Source organism: Onychomys torridus, chromosome 8 (genome assembly GCF_903995425.1).
Source record: "Onychomys torridus chromosome 8, mOncTor1.1, whole genome shotgun sequence".
NCBI classification, from domain to species: domain Eukaryota; kingdom Metazoa; phylum Chordata; class Mammalia; order Rodentia; family Cricetidae; genus Onychomys; species Onychomys torridus.
Window position 1 is genome coordinate 9,102,273 of NC_050450.1, and position 20,054 is coordinate 9,122,326.

Genomic DNA, 20,054 nt, shown 5'->3' on the forward strand with positions numbered 1-20,054 from the left:
TAGCTGGCTTTGAATATACAGATGGTCCCTGGCTGTAACTGGAAGTCATACTTTGAACGTAGGTCTTTTCCTAGGTGGTCTGATCCTCCTTTATGATGCTGACAATGACAGTGTGTGATAGTTCCCAGTCACTGATCACCAAGCTAAACAGTCCTCTACAATGTACTGTTGCTAGTGTCAGCTAAATAGTTGTGTGTGTGTGTGTGTGTGTGTGTGTGTGTGTGTGTGTGTGTTTGCACGCGCACACGCACGTGAGTGTGTCCTTTGGTGTCTATATATGAGACATTCGGCACTCTCATATTACGTGGCTTTGTATCACTTGACTTTGCCCGACTTGAGCTAACGTAAGTGTTCTGGGTTTGTAGAAGGGAGTTAGGCTAAGCAAGGTTAGGTGCTTTATTATTCTTTATTTTTGAGGAAGCATGTGTCCCAGGGTGGCCTTAATCAAGTATGTAGTCTAGGATGACCCAGAATTCCTGATCCTTCTGCTGCTCTACCTCCAAAATGCCTAAATAAAATTACTTTGGTTTTTTGGGGGCATGGTCTCACTGTGTATGTAGCCCAGACTGGCCTTGAACTTGTCCTCCTGCCTTTGTTTCCCAAGTGTAGGGATTAAACACCACCGTGTCTGGCTAAAGGTATTTTTGACTGGTGATGGAGTAAGAGAGAATCATGGCAAGTTGCGGTGTATCTATAATTTTCTTGGAGTAATGAAAGCTTTCTGTTTTGTTTTTGTTTGTTTAAGATGTATTTTTATTTTAAGATGTATTTTTATTTTATTTATATGTGTTTACATACTATGTATGTGCACTGTGTGCATGCCTCATGTTCACAGAAGTCAAAAGAGGAAGTCATATCACCCGGGCAATGGTGGCACACGCCTTTAATCCCAGGAACAGGCTGGCAGATCTCTGTGAGTTCTGGGACAGCTGGGATGTTATACAGAGAAACTCTGTCTCAAAAAAACAAAAAAGGGAAAGAGTCATATTACCTGGTACTATTACAGATGGTTGTGAGCCACTATGGGGTTGCCTGGAAATGAACCTGGGTCCTCTGCAAGAACAACATTTTTAATCACTGAGCCAACTCGCTAGTCCCCAGCTTCCTGTTTTCATTTGCCCCTGGTGCTGGTGTTCCTACCCAGGATCTGTGAATACCAAACAAAATAAGCTATATTCCCAAACCCAAAGTTTGATTTTGACTCAGGAGCGAACTGTTCTTTCGCTCCTGAAATGTATGTAGATTTAATCAAAGGCAAGTAGTCTGGCCATCATTCCAAGATTTTTTTTTTTTTTTCAATCAAAGAAGGGTGGTGGTGAGAGTGTGTATACACTGATTAAGCTCCCTAGTAATGCCTGCTGGTTTTTATTCACTGCAAATCAAAGCCCCCATCCCTCTCATCCCAAATATTACCTACATAATCACCTACAGTATGATGTTCTTCACAATCTGAATGTAAAAAAAATAAACAAGTGAAACGGTCACCCTAACTATAGCCTATGCATGTGTGTTGGTCTGCACATGTGTTTGCATATATGCAGAGATCCAAGATTGGTGTTGGCTTATTCATTGAGGCAAGGGTCTCAGTCATACCCAGAGCTCCCTGATTTGGCTAATCTCACTGGTCGTCTTACGCTGGAATTCTGTCCCTGCCTGTGAGGCTGGACTAACTGGCATGGCAGACCTGCCTCTCCCACCTGACATTTATATAGGTTCTGGGGATATGAACTTCTGTTCTCATGTTTGTGTGACAAGTGCTGTAACCACTGAGCCATCTCCCTACCCCCAAGTTCTGCCCTTTTTTGTTTTTTGTTTTTGTTTTTCGAGACAGGGTTTCTTTGTGTAGCTTTGCGCCTTTCCTGGATCTTGCTCAGTAGACCAGGCTGGCCTCGAACTCACAGAGATCCACCTGGCTCTGCCTCCCGAGTGCTGGGATTAAAGGCGTGTGCCACCACCGCCTGGCTAAGTTTTACCATTTTATACAAGCTACCTACTTGCAAAGACACTGACTGACCTCTAGTAATGCATTCTGGTATTACAATTTTTTAAAAATCTTTTTACATGTGTGTATATGTCTTTGTGCATGTGTGTGTGTTGGGGGGAGCACTTGCATGCCATGTTGTGCATATAGAGGACAAAGGGAATCCCCAGTCTTCACCTTCCTCCTTGGGTGAGGTAGGGTCTCTTGTTGGTTGCTGTGTATACCAGGCTAGCTGTCCTTCCACCCCAACCCCCCAGCTTCCCGATCCCTATAAAGGGATGGCTGGAATGAATGATAAGCAGCGCTGGTTACAGGCAGAAAGGTCATGAGGCACGTCCAAGACTGCCTAGTAGTAGAGAGCTTTATTAGGGGTGTGGGAGTGGAATACAAGAGAACCAAGCCTGGGAAGGAGCAGAGAGAAAGATGAAGGGGCTGGGAGAGAGAGAGCAGAGCAGAATGGGAAAGAGAGAGAGGGTGGGGTCTGCATCAGGCTTTTTAAGGGTTCCTGGTGAGCGGGCACAGGTGGGCTTACAGAGCTATACCACTCATGCAGAGCTATACTATGCATGCACTGATTGTGGTTCCACGTTGTGCACACGTTGTAAGATGCAAGACCTTTTGCTTAACTCCTGAATTGCTCATGTGCGGTTTCACAAGTGGAGTAAGGGTAGAATTCTAACCGATTACAGACATGTGTGCTGCTGTGTCTGGGTTCTAGGGATATGAACTAAGGTTGTTGAGGCTTGTGCAGTAAACTACCTACTGAGCTACCTTCCCAATTTGGTACATTTTTGTAATTATTTAAAAGGTCCCAAAATTGGGATTTCTTAAAATTTGGACCTGTTTGTTCGGAGTTGGTCATCAGAGGACCCAAGGCCATGCTTTTGGTTTGCCTAATTGATAGTCTTCAGTGGTAATCCTGCTGTTGTTACTCTTGAAAATGTCCCTAAAAGAGAGATCTTCAGTTAGCTAAGAAGGTTCTGTGGTTGCAGGTGTTATACCTATTTGATGATGTTTTAGACAGTATGCTTTTTATTGATGGGCTGTAGTTAGGGTGGCCTCTTCACTGCTTTGGATTTTTTTACATTCAGATTGTGAAGAACATCATACTGTAGGTGATTATGTAGGTAATATTTGGGATGAGAAGGACAGGAGCTTGGATTTGGATTGAATAACAGCTAGCATGCATTACTAGGAAGCTATTCAGACAATAGTCTCACATTGACAAAAGCTATTTTAAAATTATCTCACTTTGAAAAACCATTTGACAGAACTTCACTGCTTGCACATTAGAATTTGTACACATATAAATTAGAGGATATATATTATATATAATGATCTTAATGTATCCTGCGGAATCTTTAACATGAAATTTTTTGTCTTACATGTTCATTTGCATGTGGGTACATGTGTGTTGGTCTTACAGAAAGATACCAGAAACAATACAGAGTTCCACAGTCTCTTTATTCAGTTTAACCTAATGTGAAAATCATACATAAACTATAATCAAACTGGAAAACCAGGGCTGGGGATATAAATCCGTATCAAGAGTACTAACTAAGCAACCATACATAAGGTGTTGGGTTGAGTCCTCAGCACTGCTTACAAAAAGAAAAAAATACCAGGTGATGGTGGCATACACCTTTGATCCCTACCTACATTCAGGAGGAGACAGAGACAGGCAGATCTGTGAGTTCATTACCAGCCTGGTCGACAGAGTGAGTTTCCAGGGCTACATATATAAACCCTTTCTTGGAAAAATAAATAAATAACAACAACAACAAAAACATTTCAGAGGCAAAAAGCTTGACCTTGGTTGGTGTTAGTTGATTCATTGGTTGGTTGGTTTGGATGCCAGGCTGCAGGGTGCCACCATAATCTTCAAGTTTGCATTGCAACTTTTAACATCAACAGGACATCTGATGGTCATTTAAAAAATTGAACAGGGGGTTGGGGATTTAGCTCAGTGGTAGAGCACTTGCCTGGCAAGCTCAAGGCCCTGGGTTCGATCCTCAGCTTAAAAAAAAAAAAAAAAAATTTGAACAGGAGCCGTGCGGTGGTGGCACATGCCTTTAATCCCAGCACTCAGGAGGCAGAGGCAGGCGGATGTCTATGAGTTCAAGGCCAGCCTGGTCTACAGAGCGAGATCCAGGAAAGGCACAAAACTACAGAGAAACCCTGTCTTGAAAAACCGACCAAACAAACTAATTAATTAACTAATTAATTAAACAGCCGATCTTTATTGAATTTCACCAATTTTGTCATTGTTAATTTCTTATGATCTTGAATTATATATATATATATAGCATTAGTATATCTCCAGAGCCCTCAATCTGTAACATTTTCAGTTTTCCTTCTTTTATGGTCTTTGTCATCTTTAAAAAACAAATGATTTGCATTTGTGTGTATGTGTTCATGTGCCTACTTGTATTATATATATTATGTGCATGTATGTACCTGAGCAGGCTAGACGAGGGTGCTAGATCTCCTGCAATTGTGGTTTACAGGCAGTTGTAAGCTCCCATGTGGCTGCTGGGAGTCAAACTTGGGTCCTCTGCAAGAGCAGCAATTGCTCCTAACCACTGAGCCATCTTTCCAGGCCCCCTTCCCTTTTTAAAAATGTATGTGTATGGTAATGCCCCAGGAGACCAGAAAAGAGTGTTGGCTCTCCTGGAGTTGGAGTTACAGGTGACTTGAGCTGCCTAATGTTTGTGCTGTGAACTGAACTGAAGTCCTCCTGAAGAAAAGAAAACCTATTAACTGCTGAGCCGGCTCTGACCCCTGGCCTTAGTAATTTAAAGAATGTGAACTGGTTATTTCATATAATGTTCTGTGGTTTGGACAGGACTGATACTTTCTTGTATCAAGAATATCACAGAAGGGACTGGAGAGATGGCTTAAAGAAGTGACTGTTCTTCCAGAGGACCCAGGTTCAATTCCCAGCACCCACATGGCAGCTCACAACTGTCTGTAGCTCCAGTCTGGGGGATTTGGCACTCTCACACAGGCATACATGAGGGCAAAACATAAATGCACCAAAAATAAAATAAAATATATATATTTTTAAAATGTCAAATGTCGTTTATTGAAGGAGAACCCCAGAGGGCAGAACTTCGCTACTGATGTTTTACAGTCTTGCATCTAAGCTGTTAATGCCCAACATGCAGGAAACACAGACCAGGAACTTCCCTTAAGCATTCAGGAGGGTGGAACCCAGCAGGGAATTAGCATAGGGAGGATATCTAGGTCAAGGTCAGCAAGCAAAGCAACAGTTACCCAAAACGGGGGCCAGGGACCTACAGGTCCCCCCTTTTACTAAAAAATGAGCTTCTGACTTAGGTTGCATGGGACATCAGCAGGTCACCTTACCCATCATGGAGACACCTGTCCAGGCCACACAGGTGTTCTGTCTTAGGTTGGTGAGGGCCCCCAGGCATTACCCATCTCTGAATATTCATTAACATACAGGCTCAACTGTGTGTGAGCTGCAGAATTAACTGCTGCCAAAGATCTCAAAATGGTGCTGGGCTTGAAATCTGTGTGTTCAACACAGAAAAGACCAACAGAAGTCCTAATCCACCCATAGCCGGTAGGCTAAAGGCAACTGAGTCATTCCTTAACGAGCCCTACTGCAAATTGGAGTCCTTGTAAGATGGTATCCCAAAAGCAAATGGAACTTGAGTTTGTAAATTTATAACTTTCAAAGCCTATCGAAAATGTATATAACTATAGATTTCAATTTGTCATGCCCAATAGAATGAAAGATTAATTAACTGTGGTAGCTACTTTTGCTGTCAGGGTCTCCACTGTGCTAGCTGTAGTAACCAGTTATGAAATGGCAATCCCAGAAACAGTAGCAGCAGTGGCCGCCACTGCTATAACAGCAACAACGGCAGCAGCGATGTCAAATTCTCTTCTGGAGCGTGTGGGCATCCACTGGCATGGACACAACTCCAGGAACATGAACCAATTTAAAAAAAAAAAAAAAAGATTGTCACAGAAGACGTACTATATTTTGTGTCCTGTGTGGATGATGCTATGAACTGTGTTGTACATACTCAATATAGTTTACAAAGTATTAATGTGAGCTCAGGTCATGGCCTCTGTAAGGTGTTGACTGTGTTTTTCACTGTGAAGTACTTTTGTTCTCATCTAATAATTTGAAATGATACAAATATCCTTTTTATATTATACTGGCTCTACAAATGCACATTGACTTTAAAAGAGCTGGGTTTTTGGCTAGTGAGATGACTCGGTGGGCAAAGTCACCAAAGCTAGCCACCTGGACTCAGTCCCTGGGTGACTTCCCCATGGTGGAAGAGGAAGGCTGGCTGCTGCAAACTGCGCTCTGCACAGAGATGAAGGGGGCGGCTCTTCTCTCAATACCCATTTTCCTGTGGTTCAGAGTCTCTTCAAGTGCTGAACAATTCCCTTACTGTACTGAGTCACTAAAGCGTATTCTTTTTTTTTTGTCTTTAACTGTTTTCAGGTATTTGACTGGAATGGTGGACAAAAGGACACTTGAGAAATATGAACGAGAAGCTAAAGAAAAAAACAGAGAAACCTGGTATAGTAAACTTTTATGATACTAGAAGTTACTTTTAAGGAAACACAGTACCCTTAATGTTTTTGTAGTCTGTTCAAATGCATATTTTCAGCCAGGCCCAGTGATACATGCTTATGGTCCCAGTACTCTGGATGCTTGACACCAAGAGTTTGAGGCCAACCTGGGCAACATAGTGAGGCCCTATCTCAATAGAAGTGATTTAAAACAAATTTTTGACATCTAAAATACTATATAATAAAGGCAAAGTTTTCTTATTCTCACATTATGATGTGAGATGATAACTTCCTAACTTACATAAAGAAGATCTGGAAGTAAGAAAATTGTTTAATAAATTTTAAGACATCCATCTAATTCAGCAATTGTATAACCATTAAAAGATTATATTTTTCTTGTCAGGCAGTTGTGGTGCTCACCTTTAATCCTAGCACTCAGAGGCAGAGGCAGGTAGACCCCTGAATTTGAGGCCAGCCTGGTCTACAGAGTGACCAGGAGAGCCAGGGCTGCACAGAGAAACTGTCTCAAAACCAAAGGGAGGAAAAAGTTGATATTACGAAATTTATACTAAGCAAGACTAAAACTTAACATTGCAGTGGTATTTGGAGAGAAAAGAGCTATGATTGTACATGGGATATATGATCATTATGTAAATAAGTGCTGGAAGAAAAAAAATCATCAATGGTAAGAGAAAAGATCCTGTGTGTGTGTTTGCGAGCACACATGCAAACGCATGCAGGAGGGTGTTTTGTGACCTTACTTATTTTGTTTTTTAAAATTACACATTTTGGGAGTGTAGGTGAGTAGTTCAGTGAATGCTTAGCTTGTATGAGAAACTTGGGTTAAGTCCCTAGCACTTAAGTTTGCAGCCCTTATCTCAATGCGACACTAATGCTCCTTTTCAGAAAGGACCACATTTCTGTACTCAATTGTTGTTGTTGAGACAGGGTCTCTGTAGCTCTGGTTGACCTGGAACTCATCATTTAGACTAGGCTGGCTTCAAATTCAGGGGTCTGCCTGCCTCTGATTCTTGAGTGCTGGGATTCAAGGGGTGTGCCAGCATGCCTGGCAAATGGGAAGTCTTAATTAGTATTAGACTAAAAGATTACAAGCTGTTACAATTTCTGTAGATAATTCTCACATTGTGTAGTAATACTAGAATTTTTGTTTTGTTTTGTTTGTCGATATAAGGTTTCTCTGTGTAGCCCTGGCTGTCCTGGGACTCACTCTGGAGACCAGGCTGACCTTAAACTCACAGAGATCTGCCTGCTTCTGCCTCCCAAGTGCTGGAATCAAAGGCATATGTCATTACTGGTGCATATCAGTAGTTAATAGTAAGTAACCAGTGTTCCAACATGCTGTGAATGGTGGCCTTGTGGAGAAATATGTTTTTGTTTTTTTTTTTTTTTGTTTGTTTGTTTTTTTTGAGATGAGCTCATTTGTAGCCCAGATTGGCCTCAAAGTTTATTGTAGTTAGTCTTTAAATGATTACAGGTATTGGCTTACAGGTATGAAACACGCTCTGGCTTTAATGTCCTGTTTTTTGCAATCATTGTATTCTGTTACATAATTAGAAAAGTGAAATAAGGAGGTGTTGACTTCACTCTGTGATACTGGAATTAGTTGTAATAGTTATTTTTCTACTGCTGTGATAAAACACCATGACCAGAAGCAATTTACAGAAGGAAGAATTATTTGGGCTTACAGTTCCAGAGGGATACAAATCCACATGACTGAGAGGCATAGCAGCAGGCCACCATGGTGGCTGGAGCACACAGGCTGAGAGTGAACCTGAAATAGTGTAAGGCTTTAAATTCTCTAAGCCAGCCTTCAATGACATACCTCGTCCACAAGGCCACACCTTCTAAGCCTCCAACTGTGGACCAGAATATCCCATGCCCAAGACTTTGGGAGACATTCCGTTCAAACCACAGCATTAATATCATGGCTCATCTTTGTTTTTCCTTTTCTCTGTCATCTCTTTTCTTTCTTACAGGATTTTTGATGGGTAGCTGGGATGGTCTCAAACATTCACTATTCTCCTGCTTCCATCTCTCTGATACTGGATTTAGAGATGTGTAATACCACACCCAGCACTTAAGTAGTCTTTCTCCCTAAGTGGTCAGTTTCCTCTTATGAATAATGTTGCTTATGGACTAGCTCACTATGTATAGGCTCTGTTTGCATCCTAACAATGCATATTTAATTTTCTTGGTTTTATTTTACTAGTCTTATGACACAGATGAATAGTGGAGATGAAACTGGATGTCATAGTTACATGCTTCTTGGTAGAAGAATATTTTTAATGATAATCGTATTCTTTTTTAAAAAATATCCTCCAGGTACTTGTCTTGGGCCTTAGACACAAATCAGGAGGAACGAGACAAGGGTAAAACGGTAGAAGTGGGTCGTGCCTATTTTGAAACCGAAAAGAAGCATTTTACAATTCTAGATGCTCCTGGCCATAAGAGTTTTGTCCCAAATATGATTGGTGGTGCCTCTCAAGCTGACTTGGCTGTACTGGTAAGAAAGACATTTCTATTCCGGGCTGTTTGTATTTGGGCGTATTTATTAATGGTGCATGTGTCCTCCTCTTTTCTTTCCCACTGTAAGGCTTGAACCCATGACCTTTATATATTACTGTGCAAGTGCTCTAGCACTGATTTGTGAAATAGGGTCTCACCATGTAACTCTGGCTGGCCTGGAATTTGATATGTAGACCAGGCTGGCCTCAGACTCAGATTTACTGGCCTCTGATTTAAGGTGTACTCCACAACCTAACTTTAATATTCTAATTTACCCTCAGGAAGTTGTAGTGCATTATAACACTACACATAGTCATAATATTCATTTTTGTCACTCTTACCTCCCCAAGAACTCTTTATAATTGGCTTATAAAAATACATTGAACATTTTATTGTAGCTGTTATCTGTGTCAGAATTTAGTGGTTTATTTGCAGTTTTTTTGTCTTTCCCCCGAGACAGGGTTTCTCTGTAGTTTTGGAGCCTGTCCTGGATCTCACTCTGTAGAACAGTCTGCCCTCAAACTCACAGAGATCCCCGCCTGGCTCTGCGTTCCAAGTGCTGGGATCAAAAGTGCGCCACAACCGCCCGGCTCTGTCTTTTCCTTTTTTTTTTTTTTTGGTTTTTCGAGACAGGGTTTCTCTGTAGTTTTGAAGTCTTTCCTGGACTAGCTCTGTAGACCAGGCTGGCCTTGAACTCACAGAGCGCCGCCTGTCTTTTCTTTTAATGCTAAGCCCACAAAGATTGAAATTAACCCTATATCTCCTTCCCTTCCTTCTTGCTTGGTAGTACATACTGTCCTCAAACTTATTATCCTCTTGTCTCAGACTCTTAAATGCTAGGATTACAAGTATGTATCAGCACACATTCATTTTGATTGTAGTATTAGAGATTAAACACAGTGCGGGCTGCAGAGATGGCTCAGTGCTTGAGAGGACATACTGTTCATGCGTAGAACCTGAGGTTCTCTCAGGTTCCACATCAGGTGGCTCATGATTGCCTGTAACTCAAGCTTCAAAAGTATCTGATGCTTCTGGCTTTAGCAGGCACCTACACTCACCTGTATGCATACACAACAGAGATTGAACCTGGGGCTATGAAATTGTTAAATACATATCACCTCACATCCTTTACCTGAAAAGACGGTATTTGAAATGTTTATGTACATATCCTAGATTTATGGAAGTTGAAGGGTTAGGGAAAACATTGGGCTGTGTGGCACAGCCCATAGAAATAACTACCAGGCTGGGCAGTGGTGGCACACACCTTTAATACCTGCACTCAGGTGGCAGAGGTAGGCCCACCTGGGGCTACAGAGCGAGTTTCAGGAAAGGTGAAAAGCTACACAGAGAAACCCTGTCTCCAGAAAGAAAGAAAGTAGAAGAAAGGAAGGAAGAAAGAAAGAAAAGAAAAGAAGTAACTCTACCAATGGGCCATACCTACTCAACCCAAACCCTCAAATCTTTAAGCCATTTCAACATGCTCATTGTATAGCACACATGCTCCCATTATCTTGGAAACGTGTGTGTGTGTGTGTGTGTGTGTGTGTGTGTGTGTGTGTGTGTGTGTGTGTGTTTTGTGTTTTTGAGACAAGGTTTCTTTGTGTAACAGTCCTGTGGGTCCTGGAACTTGCTATGTAGACCAGGCTGGCTTTGAACTCTCTCAGATCCAAATGCCTCTGCCTCTCAAGTGCTTGGATTAAGGTGTGCACCTCAACCGCCCATTGGAAACTTAATAGAAGTTAAAGAATACATGTTTTGCTGCTAGATTTCGTAGTGGGGTGGGGGGAATCTGAATGTCTAAGAATAAATTACTTGATTTCTTGGAATAGGTAATCTCGGCCAGGAAAGGAGAGTTTGAAACCGGATTTGAAAAAGGAGGACAAACAAGAGAACATGCAATGTTGGCAAAGACAGCAGGTGTCAAACACTTAATCGTGCTTATTAATAAGATGGATGATCCAACCGTGAACTGGAGTAACGAGAGGTAAGCGTGGATGCTTTCCTGGCTGTTTACAGGCATGTTGGTGAAGAAAAGGATGTTTTGTTAGTGTTTGCATTATTTATTCCAGTTTTTCTAAGCTTTCATTTGTTCCCTGGTGAAACACTAGTTCCCTGGTGAACACTCAGTTGGCATAATTGTGTTATTTCTAAATATTCATAGATATGAAGAATGTAAAGAGAAACTAGTACCATTCTTGAAAAAAGTTGGCTTCAATCCAAAAAAGGACATTCATTTTATGCCCTGCTCAGGACTGACGGGAGCAAATCTCAAAGAGCAATCAGATTTCTGTCCTTGGTACATGTGAGTAACCTTTTATTACTTTTTTAAAAGGAGGATGGGCATATCTAAATGGTAATTGAGGAAATTTTAGCTGTAGTCTTGGTTTGAAAAATACCAGGATCTTTGACTTTTAAAATGCTTATGTGTTTTTCTTTTTTTTAATATGTGAAATACACAGGAGTTATGTGTTGTGTGCTTATGTATGTAATGTGCAGGTGTGTGTGTTGTATGCTGTGTGTGTAATGTGCAGGGGTGTCTGTGTGTTGTATACTTAATGTGTGTAATGTGCAGGTGTGTGTGTGTGTTGTATGCTGTGTGTGTAACGTGCAGGGGTGTCTGTGGTGTATGCTGTGTGTGTAAGAAGATGTGCTTTGCCCATGTTTATGTATGTACAGGCCTAAGGTTGACACTAGCTATTTTTGTGAGTTTTTTGCTGAGCCTGAAACTACCTGATTTGGCTAGAGTGCCTGGCTAGTGAGCCTTGGGATCAGGCTGTCTCCTCCCAGTGCTGGGATTATGGATGCATGCCACCACCTGGCTTTTACATTGGTGTTGGGTCCAGACTCATGTCCTTGTGCTGGCATAGCAGGCACTATACTCAGTGAGCCATCTGAGTTCTTTTTTTGTTTTCGAGACAGGGTTTCTCTGTGTAACCCTGGCTGTTCTGGAACTCACTTTGTAGACCAGGCTGGCCTTGAACTCACAGAGATCCACCTGGCTCTGCCTCCCAAGTACTGGGATTAAAGCATGTGCTACCACCACCTAGCTGCCCTATGAGTTCTTTACGGGGGCTTTGGCCTATTACTCAAGTCAATAGATTGCTTGTCTTACAAGCATGAGGATTCTGAGTTCAATTTCCCAGCCCCACTCACTCAAACACACAAAATCCCAGAAGGGTTTCTTATGTACAAGTCCCTTACTAGGTAATTAGCAAGTGTTTATATTAAGTTCATTCTTACCTTTCCCTTCTTTGATTTTTTTCATGTTTGGTGAATCCAGTGAACTATCCTCAACCCTCCATTCCTGTTTTTCCTTGTGTGTATGAGGGCAGGTGCACATGTGCCTAGGTGGAGGTTAGAATGCACCTGTTAGAGCTTAGTCCTCACCTTCCTTGCTTAGACAGAGACTCTTGTTTCTGCCGTTACACTCTGTTCCTGCTGGCTTGTGATCTTCCACGTGACTTTATCTCTGCCTCCCATCTTCTCTCAGAAGTCCTAGAATTATAGATGTGAGTCACCACATCTGTGTTTTGTTTTGTAAAACATAGCTAGTGAGATGGCTCAGCATATTAATGGTGCCTGCTGCCAAGACTGCTAACCTGAGTTCACTCCCTGAAACTCACATGGTAGAAAAGGAAAACAAACCTCTGCCAGTCCTCTGAGCTCCACATGTGCACCATGTCACCATGGTACATACACAATAAATAAATAAATATTAAGAAGCATCGGCTGATCCAAGGTCACAAAGATTTAGCCTTACAGAAGAAAGAGGATGGGGCCAGTTTAGTTTCTAGAGTAATTAAGTGTTAAGATTTTAGGTTTTCGGGGCTGGAGATGGCTCATCAGGTAAGAGCACTTGTTGCTCTTAAAAGGACCTGGAAATTAGTCCTCAGCACCCACATGATTGTTCACATCATTGCTCAACTTCACTTCTAGGGGATCTGATGCTGTCTTGTTGGTTAGTACACACACACACACACACACACACACACACACACACACACACACACACGCCTGTGCATGCGCGAACAGACAAAATATTTAACACACATAAGAAAAAAAGACAAATCTAAAAAACTTTTTTCCTTTTATATTTATTTAGTTTTCAGTTCATTTTTTTGTTTGTTGTTTTGTTTTGTTTTGAGTTAATTTTTGTGTAAGGTTTATTTATGGTCTTTACCTAGCTAGGTTCATTTGCTTGGTATATGGGAATCCCATTATTTTGGTATAATTTCCCTGTTGCATTATCATCATCATTAGAAATAAGATGGCCATAAATGTTATTTGCTTGTTTGTTTTTCCACTCACTTCTCTTCTGTTTATCTTAAGACTTAACCGTTTATCTTAAGACGGTACAGTCTTGCTTACTGTAGCACTTTGAAATTGGACAGAAAAAATTTGGTTTTCTTTCTTTTTTGGCTGTTGTGAATCTCTTGAACTTGCACACAAATGTTAGAATCAGTTTTTGATTACTGCAGAACACACGGCCCCCATAGACAGTGCTGCCTCACAGTCAGAGTAAAGGGGAAACTGTCCTATGGAACCCTAATCTGATACGGAGAACATGTCACAGTACATACAATTAGGGGACAGAGTTGGGCGTGGTGGTACATGCCTATAATCCCAGCACTTGAGGACTGAGTAAGGCAAGACGTCTGAGTTTGAGACAAGTCAAGAAGACCTAGCAAAATCATCCTCGTGTGGTTAGTATTATAACGTGGGCTATACAAGTCACTTTTTTCTAGACATCACATAAATTTATTGGGAAGTTAGGCCAGCATGGCTGAGCAGGTCAAGGTCCTTGCTGCCAAGTCTCATGACTTGAGGTCTTTCTCCAGAGCCCAGATCATTAAAGGAGAGAACTGACTTCTGCAAATTGTCCTCTGACTTCCATATCCATGTACTCACACAAATAGACGAACATCCAAAAGTGTGTTTGTAGTTTTTTGGTTTGTTGTGTTCTGTTTTGAGACAAGAATCTCACTATGTAGCCTAGGTTAGCCTGGAACTTCTTCACCTCTACTCTGAACCTCCCAAGTACTGGGATTACGTGGTGGTGTCACCATATCTGGCCAAGTAAGGTATTCTGTTTTATTTTAGTTTTCTGAGGTGTAAATTTCATGAAATGGAAATAAATAAATAAATAAATAAATGAAAAATGTGCATAGGTTTTTAAAAAATTACTGTTAACTTTCTTTAATGGATGGATATTGTTCTGTTCTCAGTGGCTTACCATTTATTCCATATCTGGATAATTTGCCAAACTTCAATAGATCAGTTGATGGACCAATCAGGCTGCCAATTGTCGATAAGTACAAGGTACCTCAAATATTAAAGTTACTGGATTTCAGGGGAGTTGAAATCATTTGTGTTTTGTTAAAAGTTATAAAAAATGTATTAGGAACAATGTTTATTGTCCTTTTGAGAGCTTGCATATGGAAGGCTATGATTTACTCAACAAGGTTAACTTGTATATTTTTAGTAAACTAGTCATTTTTTAGCTGCAATATTGATGCAATGAAAAGGCTGTTCTGAAAATTTTTTCACCTTAAAAATTGTACATACTGATAAGCAGCCTTGCAAGAATAGTGCACTAAGTTATAATAGTACAACAATACATGAGGGCTTATGTTGTCAGTGTGCACTTCCTGGGTGTGGTGGTACAAGCTTTTAATCTCAGCACTTGGGAGGCAGAGACAGGTAGATCTTTTAACTCAGGGCCAGCCTTATCTACATAGCAAATTCCAGGCTAGCTAGGGCTACATAGTGAGACCCTGTCTCAAAAAAAAAAAAAAAAAAAAAAACTTCAAACCCCTACCAAAAAAAATCCACTTCATTGGTTTCAGTTGGATTTTCAACTTTGTTATTTAGGTATTTTGTTTTGCAATACAGGGTCGTTAACCTAGGGCCTTGTGCAGATCAGGTAAGCTATCTACCAGTGAGCTTCATCCCAAGCCCTCAACTTAATCTTTAAACTCTGACAGTACCAATTCATGTAATATTTACCTACTTTTAAGTCTTTTGTCTTTCATTTAGCTCCACTCTAAAGTTTACCAACAGATAAGTGTCTAGATCTGTACAAACAATTCAGATCTTTCAACATAAAATTCTGTGGTTATCTGCGTGAAGCTTTCTTCTTGAACCTTGGGCATTCCTTGTTATTTAAATACTAAGGCATAAGATACATATTATTGTGGGAGTATTTATCACCTCCTCTGTGTTTAAGAATAAGGGGCTGTCGAGAAGGCTCAGAGGTTAAGAGCACTGACTGCTCTTCCAAAGAACCTGGGTTCAATTCTCAGTAACCACATGGCAGTACACAACCTTCTGTAACTCCGAGATCTGACACCCTCACACAAACATACATGCAGGGAAGACACCAATGCCGATTAAATAAAAATAAGTAAATTATATATAAAGGCAAAAAGATTAGACTTAAAAAAATATCATAAGCATTCTGCCACTTATTAAACTAAAGACTTTACTTGATAGATAAATCCTATAGAATTTCACTTGGGGCTGTTCACCTGCTATAACCAGCAATAAAAGTCTGTGTGTTTTTAATTTTTTTATTCTAAATTTCAATAGGATATGGGGACTGTGGTCCTGGGAAAGCTGGAATCTGGATCTATTTGTAAAGGCCAGCAGCTTGTAATGATGCCAAATAAGGTAAGAGTTTAGCCTGTGTTCATACGGTCGTTCTTGAAAATATCAGATTCCAAATTTTTCAGAAACTTCTTTTCCACCAATTTTTATAAGTAATAATTATTTTATTAATGCTCAGTGTGAAATATAAGAACACATGAGTCTTTTTTTATTCAGTGACAATGGAAGAGTCAGCTGATCCTTCAAGCATGTTAGAGCTAGAAGGTGCACCATGAAAGTTTGAAACTATCAACCTGTCCCATTAATGATATGGGCAAATCAAATAAGAGATTTGGAGTGATTGAGGAACGTGTTTTTTGTTTGTTTGTTTTTTGTTTTGTTTTTTGTTGTTGTTGTTGTTGTTGTTGTTTTTTGTTTTCCGAGACAGGGTTTCTCTGTGTAGCTTTGCGCCTTTCCTGGAACTCACTTGGTAGCCCAGGCTAGCCTCGAACTCACAGAGATCCACCTGGCTCTGCCTCCTGAGTGCTGGGATTAAAGGTGTGCGCCACCACCACCCGGCCAAAAAATAATTTTTTAAAAGCAAATCAAGGGAGCTGGAGACACGGCTCAGTTGTTAAGAACACCTGTTGCTTTTGCAGAGGACCTGTTTTCAGTTCCCAGCACCCACACAGTGGTTCCCAACAAAACATAACTCCAGTTCCAGGGAATTTGCTGTTATTTCTGACCTTTGAAGGCACCAATGGGGCACATACATGCATGCATGCAAGCAAGACACCCATATATACAATACATTTTTTTGGTGAGTGAAGCATCTCAAGGGAATAAGGTTTCCTTTCAGCTCTTAGTTAAGCAGGAGAGTCAAGGCTACGGATTGAGGCTGCTGGTCACAGTGCATCCGCAACCAGGAGCAAGGATGAATGCTAGTGTCAGCTGCCCCTCTTATTTTATTGTATTTTATTTTTTTGGTTTTTCGAGACAGGATTTCTCTGTGTAACTTTGGAGCCTGTCTTGGAACTCACTCTGTAGCCCAGGCTGGCCTCGAACTCCCAGAGATCCGCCTGGCTCTGCCTCCCGAGTGCCGGGGTTAAAGGCGTGCGCCACCACTGCCCAGCCTCCTTTCTCCATTTTATAGTGCAGGTCCCCAGCTCAGGGAAGGAGCCCACCACAGTAAAGACGGTTCTTCCCTCAGGAGCTCACTTGGGGTAATTCTATACAAGGATGCCTCACAGGGGTGCCTGGGCATTTGCCTCCCTGAGGTTCCAGATGTCGTCAAGTTGACAGGACTATCAGTGTTGGAATTTTGAAAATGGAGTTTTTATTCTGTATTCTATTTAGAAGTTGTTAGAACATGATATTACAAGTTGTGACAGTTTCATCTTTGTATCAAGTAGTAGAGCACTTTTCTGACATGCACAAGGCCCTGGGATTGAGCCCTTTTCTTCCCTCTAAATTTTTATTTTGGCTTGGGAATTTGTAGCTTCTTAATAAGTGAACATTGGAGTCATTTTATGTCCTATATAATTCATGCATGTTTCAGCAAACCTCCAACTTTGCTTTCTTTTTAAGCACAATGTGGAAGTTCTTGGAATACTTTCTGATGATGTAGAAACGGATTCTGTAGCCCCAGGGGAAAACCTCAAAATCAGACTGAAAGGAATTGAAGAAGAGGAGATTCTTCCAGGATTCATCCTTTGTGATCTTAATAATCTTTGTCATTCTGGACGCACATTTGATGCCCAGGTAAACAAGTCACCACATTCATCTTGGTTGTTAGAACCTAAGTGGTTAGAATTTCAGTGCCTTTGGGCTGACTTGCCACATGACCAGTATCAGAGGAACTAAAGTAGTCAAACTCATTTCAAGATGCTATAAGAATTTATTAGGTGGGATTTTTTTGTAGCCTCCATTTTATTTTTTGGCTTATTGTTAAAATTTAGAATATTATTTACTTTGTAAAGGTAACAGTGATAAATCATCAATAAGTTTAGTTTAAATGGCTTTAATTTTTGACTACTGCATAGTTTGCTATTCCAGAGCCAGTATGTTTTTAGACTTGGGTCACACTTACCTTCTTGGGAGAGTGACAGCAAAACACTGATGCCCTGACAGAACTCTCTGAGTGTGCTTAAACTGGGACTGGCGAATGGCTCTGTGGTTAAGAATTTTTGCTGCTCTCATAGAGGACCTGGGTTCGGTTCCAAGGATCTGCAGGTAACAACTGCCTGTAACTTCAGTTCCAAGGGATCCAGCACCCTCCCTCTGGCCTCTTTAAGCAAAAAGCATGTGTGCATGTGGTACACGTACAAATATCCAAGGAAAACACTCATACACATTAATAATAAATCTCAGCCCTTTCCCCTGAAAAGTATGACTAAGTTTACTTTTGTTGTTGTTGTATTTTTTTTAAGATTTATTTGTTTATCATGTACACAGAAGAGGGCGCCAAATCTCATTGCAGATGGTTGTGAGCCACCATGTGGGTGCTCAGGACCTCTGGAATAGCATTCAGTGCTCTTAACCTCTGAGCCATCTCTCCAGCCCTTTTTGTTGTTTTTAATGCCATGTACATACTAACTGGGCCTTGGGCATTGAGAAATGGATAAGCTATGGGCAGATCACATAACTGGTGTGAGGTGATTTGTTACATTAGTTCCATGGGTAGTAGAGGATGAAGACTTCTCAACATCTGCCTGTTGAACTGAGATATAAACCAGGCACTTGCCAGTTTCTAGACAGTAGAATGTTGAATGGGGAACTTTGGTAGGGCAACTTGAGCTATCCTTTCAACAAAATAACAAGGTATAGCATATTAAAAGTGATTTCTGTTGCTTCTTGGAATATTATACCTTTAGAGCATTGAAGATAAAGCTGTGGGGGTTTTGTTTTGTTTTTAATTTGACAGATAGTGATTATAGAGCACAAATCCATCATCTGCCCAGGCTATAATGCGGTGCTGCATATTCATACCTGTATCGAGGAAGTCGAAATAACAGTGAGTTTGTTTTTAGGATAACTGGCTTGTTTACTTTGGAAGAGTGCTGATTCTTGATAATTTCTGATCAACAATACATTTATACTTTTCCCCCTTTTTTTTGGGTGGCGGGGATGATGGGTGTGTCATGGTACACGTGGAGTTTGCTCTCTCCTTCCACTTCTGCTCTGGCAATTAAACTCGGGTCCAGAGACTTATGTGGCAAGTACCTTTGCTTGAAAAGCTATCTTGCTACCTGTCTTTTGTTTTTGTTGTTTTAAGACAGGATATCTCTATGTAGCTTAGGCTGGCTTGGAACTCATGATCCTCCTGCCTTGGCTTCTCAAGTACTAGGATTACAGGTATTCAGTACATGGCCAGGCTACATAATTTATTCTTTGAGTTACTTATATTTAACATTAAATTTTATTTCTTACCCTCTTTTATTGGCTAGGCCTTAATCTGCTTGGTAGACAAAAAATCAGGAGAAAAAAGTAAGACTCGACCCCGTTTTGTGAAACAAGATCAAGTATGCATTGCGCGTTTGAGGACAGCAGGGACCATCTGTCTGGAGACCTTTAAAGACTTCCCTCAGATGGGGCGCTTTACCTTACGAGATGAGGGTAAGAGGTTTTCCCTGTCTTTGATCCAGTCAGGTTTTAGTAGTCAGCATTATCTGAGTAGTGTCCATATTACAGCTGGTTCAAAGAAAATCCAGATGTGTGTTCTGTAATAGTCAGATTGATAAGTATATTGAGTTGGATATATTAAACAACAAATGGAATTACCATATAGTACCAGTAATGCTCTATAGACTTAATTTTAACATTTTATAATACTACACTTGGGGAAAAATTAATTTACTAAGACATTCTATAATGAAGACTTCTATAGTAAACAAGAATACAAGGGCTACATGATTTGTTTGTTTAATGTGTAATCCACATCCTTGGGGGCATCCATTTCTATCTACCTTTGATTGATGCAGAATAGCTGTAGTTTTCCTCTAACAGTCTGAACATTCCTTGGTATGAAAACGAATTGATTGTTATGGAACATTTCTTTGTGGGATAAAATTTCTAACTTTTAAAGATGAGTCCTCATGTAGTCCAAGCTATCCTCAAACTTACTGTGTGTGTGGCTTATGATGATCTGATGATCTTGAACTTCTGACCCTTTTGCCTCTATTTCCTACGTGCTGGGAATCAAAGCCAGCACTGCATACATTGAAGGCAGCACTCTGCAAGCCAAACTGTACCTCACACCGGGTCTCCTAGTGGAGCCTGGGCAGGCCTCCACTCCACTGCAGTCCTGCTGCTGCCGTGGCTCCTGAGGGCTGGCATTACAAGTGTGAATTCCCTGTCTGGCAACTAGGAAACTATGCAAACCTTTGTGGTTCAACAGAAATCC

General features: G+C 40.9%; 1 protein-coding gene across 2 annotated transcripts in view; it reads left to right on the forward strand.

Annotated features, from left to right (window-relative positions):
- Window positions 1–20,054, forward strand: part of Gspt1 (G1 to S phase transition 1) — a 40,282-nt gene that overhangs the window by 14,765 nt on the left and 5,463 nt on the right. For both annotated transcript variants that reach the window (XM_036194667.1, XM_036194666.1), the window contains exons 6-14: window positions 6,471–6,548; window positions 8,885–9,065; window positions 10,897–11,051; window positions 11,229–11,369; window positions 14,293–14,386; window positions 15,656–15,736; window positions 17,240–17,413; window positions 18,576–18,665; window positions 19,099–19,267. In XM_036194667.1, the coding sequence (XP_036050560.1) occupies window positions 6,471–6,548; window positions 8,885–9,065; window positions 10,897–11,051; window positions 11,229–11,369; window positions 14,293–14,386; window positions 15,656–15,736; window positions 17,240–17,413; window positions 18,576–18,665; window positions 19,099–19,267 (1,163 nt within the window). The remainder of the gene's footprint in view (window positions 1–6,470; window positions 6,549–8,884; window positions 9,066–10,896; window positions 11,052–11,228; window positions 11,370–14,292; window positions 14,387–15,655; window positions 15,737–17,239; window positions 17,414–18,575; window positions 18,666–19,098; window positions 19,268–20,054) is intronic.